Here is a 13,133-nt window from a genome sequence, read left to right as displayed (position 1 = left end):
TATTGGTGGGTGAAAGATATGGACATAGGTAAGCTTTTGGAGCCTTCTTACTAACAGCACAGAAAGAATCGTAACAATGGCAAAAATTAAAACAGAAATATCAAAACTAACAATCCACTTTTATGTGGTACTTTACAGCTTATAAAATGTTTTCATAATGATTTCATGAGGTAATTGAGGATTAGAGGGCTTAAGTGACTAATTGGGTTTACATTGTACTTTTTATTTTTCCCATATATATGAATTTGGACAAATTAATTACTTTTCCATTGTCCTCAGTTATACTAGTCAAAAAAAAAAAAAAAAAGAGAGAGAGAGAGAGAGAGATCCCTTCTAGCTCTAGATCTTTGATTCATGGAAACCTCTAGAATTACTAATTTGAACATTCATCTGGCTATGGATCATTTAATATCAAGAGACATGTTTTAAAAGCCTTTTTTTTCTTCTTACCTTCGGATTTCACCCATGAGCTCCAGGAACTCCAAAACTTAAACTCTGGGAATCTTTCATCATCCACCATACTTCTGATTCTCACAAAATGGGAAGTACATTCTAAAGGGAGTGCTGAATGCCAACACCATTGCAGAGTTTCATTAGGTATCAAAATTGTGGCATAATTTTTCTGAAAAATAAAGAAATAGAGAATGAATGTCAAAATCAGTAGGTTTCTGAACCAAAGTTGAGCTGGAATAAAAAAATCTATACTGAATGACAAAATATCTTAACCACCACAAAATACTGCTGGATTGGAAAATACATATAAAAGCTTTTGTTGATCATCTTAGCAAACTCAGCATCAGTTCATGTAAGTCTCTCTAGGTCTTTCTGAAATCATCCTGCTGGTCATTTCTTACAGAACAATAATATTCCATAGTATTCATATACCACAATTTATTCAGCCATTGGAGGACTGACTAGTTCCCTTCTTGATTGTGAGGATGAAAAATTCAGAGCTGAGAGAAATCACAAATCCAAGATTGATACTAGGAGGATGTCAGCCAATCCAATCTATAAGAATATTTGACAGGTTAAAAAAACAATTTAGGCTATCTCATTCGCAATCCATTCCAATTTGTTAACAGTCAGAATCCTGTGGCTGCTGATTTTCTAACATAAACATGCTTAAGCATCTAAGAAAGTGCTATCCAGGACATAGATGTTTGCTGAATTTGTGAAAGTTATCATCTCCCAATATATAAAGTACTTTCATGGTAGGGATCTTTGACAGATTACAGAGCAGGTCAAGGTATAAGTCATTTCCACAGGACACCTGACCAGCCACATACATATATACACATATACATACATACTGCACATATTCATACACACACTGTTGTTTGAATGTTGTCTTCCTTGTGAGGTTATGAGCTCCTTGACAGCTGGGACTACTTTGTGCTATTTGTTTTTTTATTCTCATAACTTAGCATAGTACAAAGTAGGCACTATTAGGCACTATTAAACTATATACCCTTTGGGCCAGTGATATTGCTACTAAGTCTGCACACCATTGAGAGTCAAGAGAGAGAAAAAAGAACCTTATGTACCAAAATATTTATAGCAGTTTTCTCCTCCACTGCTACTTAACAACATTTTACTTTTTCCAATTAGTAAAGATGTAAATATAGTTTTCAATATTCAATGTTGACTTTCAAATATTTTTTCTTTTTCCCTTCCTGACCTCTCCCTCCCCAAGATAGCAAGCAATCTGATATAAGCCATAGCATGTACAATCTTTTAAACATATTTCCGACTTCCGGTTAAGATGGCGGAGAGGAGGCTCACAGTTGCATAAGCTCCGCGCTTTCTCTCACTATCCACTTCATTACAAGCCTCTGAATCAATGCTTGACTGAAAAAAACCCACAAATAGTTACCAAGAGAAGCCATCCTTGAGATCCGCCAAGAAAGGTCTGTCTTTACTGGAGGGCTGGGGCGGTTTTAGATCGGGCGCAGGCTGAGGGCAGCGGCAGTGAGAGCACGGGAGCAGACTGGAGAGGGGGTGGGGAGTGATCGTAGCCGTCTCTACGGGGAGAGCTTCGCTACAGGTTTGGAACCTGCAGCAAGTCAGCAGCCCAGCAGAGAAGCTAAAAACACCTGGGCTGAAGAATACAACCCCAAACAGCTGGAGTCTCTCAGGACCTGGCCGCCCCCCCCTTCCCCCCCCTCAGTGACTCAGCACGCTTTGGGATCTCAGAGCGCAGGCGCAGCACAGTCCTGCTAGTGCCTCACTGCTGCCCCCTGCAGTCTGTAGAGGAAGCTCGATAAATACCCAACCCCTCCCCCAAAGAAAGACTCCAGTTTTTTCTGTTTTTCTTTGGTAGTCTGTCTCTGAGTAATAGACAGAATGAGCAAGAAGCTGAAGAGGACTTTAACCCTTGACAGCTTCTATACAGATAGAGAGCAGACTCTAAATCCTGAGGAGACTAAAAACAGGCAGTCCCCAGGTGATTCCCCAAAGGAGGAGATCGTCTGTTCCTCAGCACAGATGAACCTCATAGAAGTGATTAAAAAGGCTCTCACAAGGGAGCTAGAAGAAAAATGGGAAAAGAGTCTGGAGAAAGTTAAAGAGAGAGTGGATAAAGAAGTAAAATCCTTGAAAAATAGGATTAGTGAACTGGAAACAGAAAACAGCTCTCTAAAAAACAAAATTGGCGAAATGGAAAAAAAATTCCACAGAACAAAAGAACTCAATTGGACAATTAGAAAAAGATTTTAAAAAAGTGAGTGAAGAGAATACTTCACTGAAAATCAGAATTGAACAAGTGGAATTGAATGACTCGAGGAGACAAGAAGAATCAGTCAAGCAAATCCAAAAAAATCAAACAATGGAGAAAAATGTGAAATACCTTCTGGGGAAGACAACAGACCTGGAAAACAGATCCAGGAGAGACAATCTGAGAATCATTGGACTCCCAGAAAAACATGATGAAAAAAAGAGCCTGGACACTGTCTTCCAGGAAATTATCAAAGAGAACTGCCCAGAAGTCATAGGAACAGAGGAAAAAATAAACATTGAAAGGATTCATCGATCACCCACTGAAAGGGATCCTAAAATCAAAACACCAAGGAATATAGTGGCCAAATGCCAGAACCCTCAGATGAAAGAAAAAATATTGCAAGCGGCTAGAAAAACCCAATTCAAGTATCAAGGAGCCACAATAAGGATCACCCAGGATCTGGCAGCATCCACATTAAAAGATCGAAGGGCCTGGAATATGATATTCCGAAAGGCTAAGGAACTTGGTATGCAACCAAAAATAACTTACCCAGCGAGAATGAGCATCTTTTTCCAGGGAAGAAGATGGACATTCAACGAAGTAAGCGAATTTCATCTATTTCTGATGAAAAAACCAGAACTTAACAAAAAGTTTGATCTACAAATATAGAACTCAAGAGAAATCTAAAAAGGTAAAGATTAATCTTGGGAACTATATTTTGACTATATAGATGTATAAAGAATACATGTATACCTTGTTCTAGAAATTGATGTGGAAAGGACATTGTACCAGAAAAAGGGTAAAGTGGGGGTAGTACATCTCATGAAGAGGCATAGGAAACCTATTATATCTGAGAGAAAGAATGGAGGGGGATGAATATAGTGGGTATCTTACTGCCTTCAGAATTGGCTTTAAGTGAAAAATCTTAAGACATATTCAATCTATGGTGAAACTTCTCCCATCTCATTGAAAAGTGAGAAGGGAAAAGTGGAAAGGGAAGGAATAAGCTAAGCGGAAGGGAATACGGGAACTGGGAGGGAAAGGGGTAAGATAGGGGGAGGAACTCTAAGGCGGGGGGAGGGACACTAAAAAGGGAGGGCTGTGAGAAGCAAGGGGTGCTCACAAGCTTAATACTTGGAAGGGGGGGAAAGGGGAAAGAAGGGAGGAAAGCATAAACCGGGGTTAACAAGATGGCAAGTAATACAGAATTGGTCATTCTAACCATAAACGTGAACGGGGTAAACTCCCCCATAAAGAGGAAGCGGTTAGCAGAATGGATTAAAAGCCAGAATCCTACAATATGTTGTTTACAGGAAACACACCTGAAGCGGGGAGATACATGCAGGTTAAAGGTAAAAGGTTGGAGCAAAATCTACTATGCTTCAGGTGAAGTCAAAAAAGCAGGGGTAGCCATCCTGATCTCAGATCAAGCTAAAGCAAAAATTGACCTAATTAAAAGAGATAAGGAAGGACACTATATCTTGCTAAAGGGTAGCATGGATAATGAAGCACTATCTATATTAAACATATATGCACCAAGTGGGGTAGCATCTAAATTCTTAAAAGAGAAACTAAGAGAGCTGCAAGAAGAAATAGACAGTAAAACTATAATAGTGGGAGATCTTAACCTTGCACTCTCAGAATTAGATAAATCAAACCAGAAAATAAATAAGAAAGAAGTCAAAGAGGTAAACAGAATACTAGAAAAGCTAGATATGATAGATCTCTGGAGAAAATGTAATGGAGACAGAAAGGAATACACTTTCTTTTCAGCAGTTCATGGAACCTATACAAAAATTGACCATATATTAGGACATAAAAACCTCAAACTCAAATGTAGTAAGGCAGAAATAGTAAATGCATCCTTTTCAGACCACGATGCAATGAAAATTACATTCAACAAAAAAGCAGGGGGAAGTAGACCAAAAAATAATTGGAAACTAAATAATCTCATACTAAAGAATGATTGGGTAAAACAGCAAATCATAGACATAATTAATAACTTCACCCAAGAAAACGATAATAATGAGACATCATACCAAAATGTATGGGATGCAGCCAAAGCGGTAATAAGGGGAAATTTCATATCTCTAGAGGCCTATTTGTATAAAATAGAGAAAGAGAAGGTCAATGAATTGGGTTTGCAATTAAAAATGCTAGAAAAGGAACAAATCAAAAACCCCCAGTCAAACACTAAACTTGAAATTCTAAAAGTAAAAGGTGAGATCAATAAAATTGAAAGTAAAAAAACTATTGAATTGATTAATAAAACTAAGAGTTGGTTCTATGAAAAAACCAACAAAATAGACAAACCCTTAGTAAATCTGATTAAAAAAAGGAAAGAGGAAAATCAAATTGTTAGTCTTAAAAATGAAAAGGGAGAACTCACCACTAATGAAGAGGAAATTAGAGCAATAATTAGGAGTTACTTTGCCCAACTTTATGCCAATAAATTCGACAACTTAAATGAAATAGAAAAATACCTCCAAAAATACAGCTTGCCCAAACTAACAGAGGAAGAAGTAAATATCCTAAACAGTCCCATCTCAGAAAAAGAAATAGAACAAACTATCAATCAACTCCCTAAGAAAAAATCCCCAGGACCAGATGGATTTACATGTGAATTCTACCAAACATTTAAAGAACAATTAACTCCAATGTTATATAAACTATCTGAAAAAATAGGGATTGAAGGAGTCCTACCAAACTCCTTTTATGACACAGATATGGTACTGATACCTAAACCAGGTAGGCTGAAAACAGAGAAAGAAAATTATAGACCAATCTCCCTAATGAATATTGATGCTAAAATCTTAAATAAAATATTAGCAAAAAGATTACAGAAAATTGTCACCAGGATAATACACTATGACCAAGTAGGATTTATACCAGGAATGCAGGGCTGGTTCAATATTAGGAAAACTATTAGCATAATTGACTATATTAATAACCAAACAAACAAAAACCACATGATCATCTCAATAGATGCAGAAAAAGCATTTGATAAAATCCAACATCCATTCCTAATAAAAACACTTGAGAGCATAGGAATAAATGGACTTTTCCTTAAAATAGTCAGGAGCATATATTTAAAACCATCAGTAAGCATCATATGCAATGGGGAAAAACTGGAACCTTTCCCAGTAAGATCTGGAGTGAAGCAAGGTTGCCCACTATCACCATTATTATTTAATATCGTATTAGAAACACTAGCCTCGGCAATAAGAGTCGAGAAAGATATAAAAGGAATTAGAGTAGGCAATGAGGAAACCAAACTATCACTCTTTGCAGATGATATGATGGTATACCTAGAGAACCCCAGAGATTCTACCAAAAAGCTATTGGAAATAATTCATAATTTTAGCAAAGTAGCTGGCTACAAAATAAATCCCCATAAATCCTCAGCATTTTTATACATCACCAACAAAACCCAACAGCAAGAGATACAAAGAGAAATTCCATTCAGAATAACTGTTGATACCATAAAATATTTGGGAATCTATCTACCAAAGGAAAGTCAGGAATTATATGAGCAAAATTATAAAAAAGTCTCCACACAAATAAAGTCAGACTTAAATAATTGGAAAAATATTAAGTGCTCTTGGATCGGCCGAGCGAACATAATAAAGATGACAATACTCCCTAAACTAATCTATTTATTTAGTGCTATACCAATCAGACTTCCAAGAAAATATTTTATTGATCTAGAAAAAATAACAACAAAATTCATATGGAACAATAAAAAGTCGAGAATCTCAAGGGAATTAATGAAAAAAAAATCAAATGAAGGTGGCCTAGCTGTACCTGATCTAAAATTATATTATAAAGCAGCAGTCACCAAAACCATTTGGTATTGGCTAAGAAATAGATTAGTGGATCAGTGGAAAAGGCTAGGCTCACAAGACAGAATAGTCAATTATAGCAATCTAGTGTTTGACAAACCCAAAGCCCCTAACTTCTGGGAAAAGAATTCATTATTTGATAAAAACTGCTGGGATAATTGGAAATTAGTATGGCAGAAATTAGGCATGGACCCACACTTAACACCATATACCAAGATAAGATCAAAATGGGTCTATGACCTAGGCATAAAGAACGAGATTATAAATAAATTAGAGGAACATAGAATAGTTTATCTCTCAGACTTGTGGAGGAGAAAGAAATTTGTGACCAAAGATGAACTAGAGACCATTACTGATCACAGAATAGAAAATTTCGATTACATCAAATTAAAAAGCCTTTGTACAAATAAAACTAATGCAAACAAGATTAGAAGGGAATCAACAAACTGGGAAAACATCTTCACAGTTAAAGGTTCTGATAAAGGCCTCATTTCCAAAATATATAGAGAACTGACTCAAATTTATAAGAAATCAAGCCATTCTCCAATTGATAAATGGTCAAAGGATATGAACAGACAATTTTCAGAGGATGAGATTGAAACTATTACCACTCATATGAAAGAGTGTTCCAAATCATTATTGATCAGAGAAATGCAAATTAAGACAACTCTGAGATACCACTACACACCTGTCAGATTGGCTAAGATGACAGGAAAAAATAATGATGAATGTTGGAGGGGATGCGGGAAAACTGGGACACTAATGCACTGTTGGTGGAGTTGTGAACGAATCCAACCATTCTGGAGAGCAATCTGGAATTATGCCCAAAAAATTATCAAAATGTGCATATCCTTTGATCCAGCAGTGTTTCTATTGGGCTTATATCCCAAAGAAATACTAAAGAAGGGAAAGGGACCTGTATGTGCCAAAATGTTTGTAGCAGCCCTGTTTGTAGTGGCTAGAAACTGGAAAATGAATGGATGCCCATCAATTGGAGAATGGCTGGGTAAATTGTGGTATATGAATGTTATGGAATATTATTGTTCTGTAAGAAATGACCAGCAGGATGAATACAGAGAGGCTTGGAGAGACCTACATGAACTGATGCTAAGTGAAATGAGCAGAACCAGGAGATCATTATACACTTCGACAACGATATTGTATGAGGACATATTTTGATGGAAGTGGATTTCTTTGACAAAGAGACCTGAGTTTCAATTGATAAATGACGGACAAAAGCAGCTACACCCAAAGAAAGAACACTGGGAAACGAATGTGAACTATCTGCATTTTTGTTTTTCTTCCCGGATTATTTATACCTTCTGAATCCAATTCTCCCTACGCAACAAGAGAACTGTTCGGTTCTGCAAACATATATTGTATCTAGGATATACTGCAACATATCCAACATATAAAGGACTGCTTGCCATCTAGGGGCGGGGGTGGAGGGAGGGAGGGGAAAAAAAAAATCGGAACAGAAATGAGTGTCAATATAATGTAATTATTAAATAAAAAATTAAAAAAAATAAACATATTTCCATATTAGTCATATTGTAAAAGAAAAATCAGAACAAAAGGGGAAATTAATGAGAAAGAAAAAACAAAAAAAATTGATGAAAATAGTATAATCTGCATTTAGTTTCTATATTTCTTTCTCTGGAGATAGATGGCATTTTCCTTTCAAAGTCTATTGGAATTGTCTTGGATCACTGAATTGCTGAGAAGAGATAAGTCTGTCATAGTTGTTCACCACATTATCTTGCTGTTACTATATACAGTGTTTTTTTTTCTGATTCTACTCACTTCACTTGGCATCAGTTCATGTCAGTCTTTCCAAGATTTTTGAAATCAATCTAGAAGTTCTTTTTGTAGGGGCAAAGAACAGGAAACTAAGAGGAATGCTCATCACTTGGGGAATGGTTAAACAAATGGTAGTATAGGAATGTAATAGAATACTTTGGGGCTTCAAGAAATAATAAAAGGAATGGTTTCAGAGAAACCTGGGTATGAAAAGATAAAAATTTATCTACTAATGATTTTCAACATATTGATTTTGCAACATAATTGATTTAATGCTATATTTTATAATTGTTAGTTTCTGCCTAAACTCAGAAATGTCATCTTTCTTGGTCCAAATTAGATTTATGTTTAAAAGATTGTGCATGTATAGCCTACATCAGAAGTCCTAACCAAAAAAAAAAAAATTACAAGAGGCAGATGACTCTCATAAAGCAATGAACATGTCTTAGTTGTCAGAGAGGAGTGTGATTAGTCACATCTGAATGCCAACCTATTTTCTTTTTTTAGTGTAACCAATAATAATGTTCTCCAACTACCCAGATCCTCCCTACTCTCATTCCTATATGTTAATAAAAAGGATCCTTCCTGTTCTCATTGGGGCTGCTGGCCATACGGTGATAGCTAGTCTGACTCATTTTGTCAACAGTTGTAAGTATCACTGTAAATAAATGTATTTTGTTCAGTGTATGTATCTCAATTTAAGTTTATTGGGTTTACTTGCCAGAAAAGATTTGTATGAATTGATGCAGAATAATGTGAGTAGAATCAGGCTAACAATTTATACTATAACACCACCACTGAAAAGACAAATGACCTTGAAAGACTTAAGAGCTCTGATCAGTGTGATAGCCAACAGGCATTTCAAAGAACCAACAGGAAGCAGGTTACTTGCCTCCTGAAAGAGTGATAATAAACTTAAGATTCAGTATGTGACATTTATTTTTGGACATGGACAGTGTAAGAAATTATTTTGCTTGACTATGCACATTTGTTATAAGGGCTTTTTTTTTTCTTTCTTTTAAGCTATAGTGGGAAGGATATGAGGAGAAAAACCCAAATATTGGTTCATTGAAAAATAACATTTTAAAAAGGAATAAAATGAATAAAAAACTCAAAAAGAACACTAGCACAGAGATCTGACTTTTCTCTGATTTTATCTACTATCCATTCATTGCTTCAGAATGGGAGAGAACCCAATACTCTCATTAGGGTTATCTGTGGCAGTAGCTGCCTATTTGATCATCCCACAGCTCAAGTGCCTTCCTGTATGGGTAGAACCTCCTCAACTGCAGTAAAAATAATGATTTCATATGGGTCCTGCTTCTCTTAATTTTAATTTACAATTATGTGGATATCAAAGGGTAGAATATTTTAGAAAATAACTGTGGTTGTTCTAAAATAATAAAGGGTTTCAGATACATTTCATTAAAATTAATGTCTTAGAATAAATCCAAGATATCAAAGTGACAGGATCCAAGGAAATCAACCTTCATTATAAAAAAAAAAAACCACAAAAGAAAACAAACCACAAAAGAATCTGTGACTTTGAAATAACAGAACTACTAGGGTAGAAATTCCTCCATCAATACAGATCACAACTTGTCTATAGTAGGTAAGTCCTATTCATACTCAGAGCCAGTTCTCTATCCACAAAGTTATGCTGCTAACTATGTAGGATATATAGTCTGAAAATTTCATTTTTGAAAATCAGAATACATGACAACTTCTCTTCATGGAAAATAAACTTCAGAAGAATATAGTAATGAGATCTTGTATTAGTCCTGAATTCTCAACTCCAGAAAACACTCAACAATTTAGGATTTGCTTTAATAGCATAATAAATAAAGGATCCTACAATTTAGGAACAAAATCAATAAGCTAAAGAATTTCTGGAGAAAAAAGCAACCTGAATTGTGAAGGAATTTGAGTCCATTTCACATAAAGATGGGTGAGAAGAAACCAGAAACATTTTGTTCAGAGGAAAGAAAATTATGGATAGGGGACAAATAGCCATGTTTAAATATTTGATGGACTGTCCTGTGGAAAAAGGATTTAAATTTGTTCTGTTTGCTCCCTACAGCAGAACCAGGACTAAGGGATGCAAGTTGCAAAGGGGAAAATTTAAAAATGACCTATGGAAAAACTTTCCAACAGTTAATTTTGTCCAAAAGTAGAATGGAAAGGCAGTGCATTCCATTTCATTAGAGGTTTCTAAAAAGGGGCTATATAACCACTTACTAGATATGTTGTAATGGAGATTTTTTTTTTTTTTTTTAGGATTGCAATAGATGGCCACCAAGGCCACTTCCAGCTTTAAAATGATGTGATTTGCTGAAAGCAATAACTTGGGAATGGAAGTATGGAAAGCTCATTGCTGTCAAATCAACTATGAAAAATAGAACATTCCTTGTGCAACAGCATTGTCTATGTAACTTAGGAAGAATGTTGGAAGACAGCTTGAATAACCTGAATTAATCAAATGGATAATACTGGTTTACTAAATAATTTCTTCCCTTTATTTCAAACAATAAAATAGTTTTTAAAAATATTCTTAAATAGTTAATGAGAATAATTTAGGTTACATATATATCTATAAAGGGAAAATGAATTAGGCCAGAATTAGATAATAGGAGAAATTGGGCTGGGTCACATCTGGGAAATTGAAGAGTGCATTTTAGCAATCCCAAATCACTCTCTGCCATAACACCTATTTTTAATTTCAATATTTTCCAAGAAATAAATTCAGAAAGTAAACTGGTAAGTGCTTTAGCATCTCATCTAGTAATTTAAAGAAAAAATTCTCTGTAGGAGTTGATTCATGGTTACTTATGATGATAAAATAAAGGCTGACAAAAAAAGCATTCAATTTCTAGGAAATTAAATTTACCCAAATTTCATCAAAAATCCTTACTGAACTGGGATTAAGTCAAGATCAAGTGTAGCTCACTTGAAGGAAATGTGATAAACTAGGATTTGCACAACAAGTAAATTAAAGGGATTTGCCATAGCACTTCTTTACATGCAAGATTCTTTTATGTACCTAAATTATTAAATTCATTAAAATTCAGTTTCCGAATTTCAGAAACATTTCTGTTGTGTTATGATGAATATATAGAAATGATGATTTCTGATGGACCAACATGTAAGTTGGGACACTATCCAATTTCACTTTAGGTATGCTCCTGTCAAAAAATGGAAGATTTAATAAGGGCATGTCCAAAGAAAAACCATTAGAATGATGACCATCACTATGGTGCCAGCTCTCACCCTTCCCCAAATCTGTATTATTTCAACAGCCTTTCCTTTTCCTGTTCTTTATGTTTTTGGCACTTAACATTGTATCTGGCACATAATGGGTACTTAAAAAATGCATACTGACTTGATTTAATTCAATCAGTTTTAAGCCCAGTTAACTGAACTATCACTGAACCTATATCTTTTCTCATTCTCAATAAGATATATAAGTTCCTTTCAAATATTTAGCCGAATTTAAGATAAATAAATAATATCTACTGCATCCCTAATTCTGCCAGTTTAGTTATGCCATAAAAAAGCAAATTAAGTCACAATTTGTTATTAGTATTCATATGCTAGATCTTTGTTAGCTCTTCTTCTTCTTCTTCTTCTTCTTCTTCTTTTTTAATATTCACTACCTATATTTTTGTACCTTATAAAACTTTGAGTCTTCAAGAATTTTGCCATAACAGAAGTCAAGCTCACAGGTTCATAACTTACAAATTCCACCATCTCCCTTCTTACAAAAATCAAGACAATGTTTGTCCTATGATCTTTTCCTCTTTTCTGTGTTTTCCCAAAGATCTTTTCCCTTATCCATGAAACCATCTCTTAACAATGCACATGTTGACTTTATCTGAAGTACCCTTTTTAAGTTCTTAATGGAATTTCTCTATTTCTTCATTACCTGTAATAGATGTTGATGTTTAAATTGCAATTCCCTTCTTACTAGTTAGGATTTTTGGTTTGTTTGTTTGAAACAAGTAACTGGTGATGAGCACTGCAAGAGAAAATAATCAAGCATCTAAAGAGACAGTTCTTGTTGTCTTTAAGTGCTATAAGATAAGATAAAATCTGCCAACTCTTTCATTTTTTTTTTCTATCAAGAGAATCTGTGAGTCATCCTTTCATTTAGCTGAAATTTCCTTCATTCCATGGTTTTATTTATAGTGAGAATATCAACATAAATGTAAATTGTACAAAACATATCGGAGTGTTTCTTCCCCCTCCCCCATGAGAGAAAAAATACCATTGAAAAATACTTACCTTTTCAACAATGTTGGAAAATGTAGTTCTTCTGATATCTATTTGGAAAATCATTTTTAAATTCAAAGTATAAGCATGCGGGTTTACAGTCCATTCTATATCCAAGCATTGTTCTTTAGAACGGATAAAAACATTAAGAGATTCAGTAGGAAATACTAAATAATCAGATGATCCTGAAAGACAGAATTGAATTATGGAAAATATCATTAGTTAGGCATATATAAATAGTTGCACAAATTAAATTGCCCATTTATTCCAAGATTAAACTATTCACTTTAGTTATTACTCTTTCTTATAAGAAATAACTGCTTGGTTCTTAAAACTGAAAAACAGTGAGACTTCTCAAAATGATACATTGGGGGCAAATTCCAGTTGATTTGGAAATCTGGAGCAAGAAAAACTAATTATTAGGAAAGTGCAGTTGTTAATACTATCATACTTTAAGAAGAAAAAAATGGGAAATTCTTTTGTTGTTGTTGTTAAAAGTTAGTACT

At 34.8% G+C, this 13,133-nt stretch overlaps 1 protein-coding gene across 4 annotated transcripts in view; it reads right to left on the bottom strand.

Annotated features, from left to right (window-relative positions):
* The window catches only part of OSMR (oncostatin M receptor), an 83,263-nt gene that overhangs the window by 47,371 nt on the left and 22,759 nt on the right, over positions 1-13,133 (bottom strand). For 2 of the 4 annotated variants that reach the window (XM_051990129.1, XM_051990158.1), the window contains exons 3-4: positions 12,640-12,812; positions 451-622 (exon numbers count right to left, since the gene is read on the bottom strand). The exons of 1 other annotated variant lie outside the window; for it this stretch is intronic. In XM_051990129.1, coding sequence (XP_051846089.1) covers positions 451-622; positions 12,640-12,812 — 345 coding nt within the window. The remainder of the gene's footprint in view (positions 1-450; positions 623-12,639; positions 12,813-13,133) is intronic. One more of the 4 variants, XM_051990149.1, reaches the window with a different exon arrangement.

This window comes from Antechinus flavipes, chromosome 1, assembly GCF_016432865.1.
Source record: "Antechinus flavipes isolate AdamAnt ecotype Samford, QLD, Australia chromosome 1, AdamAnt_v2, whole genome shotgun sequence".
Lineage (NCBI taxonomy): Eukaryota > Metazoa > Chordata > Mammalia > Dasyuromorphia > Dasyuridae > Antechinus > Antechinus flavipes.
Note: the sequence above shows the minus strand (reverse complement) of the source record. Positions and strands in the feature narration are given on the sequence as shown.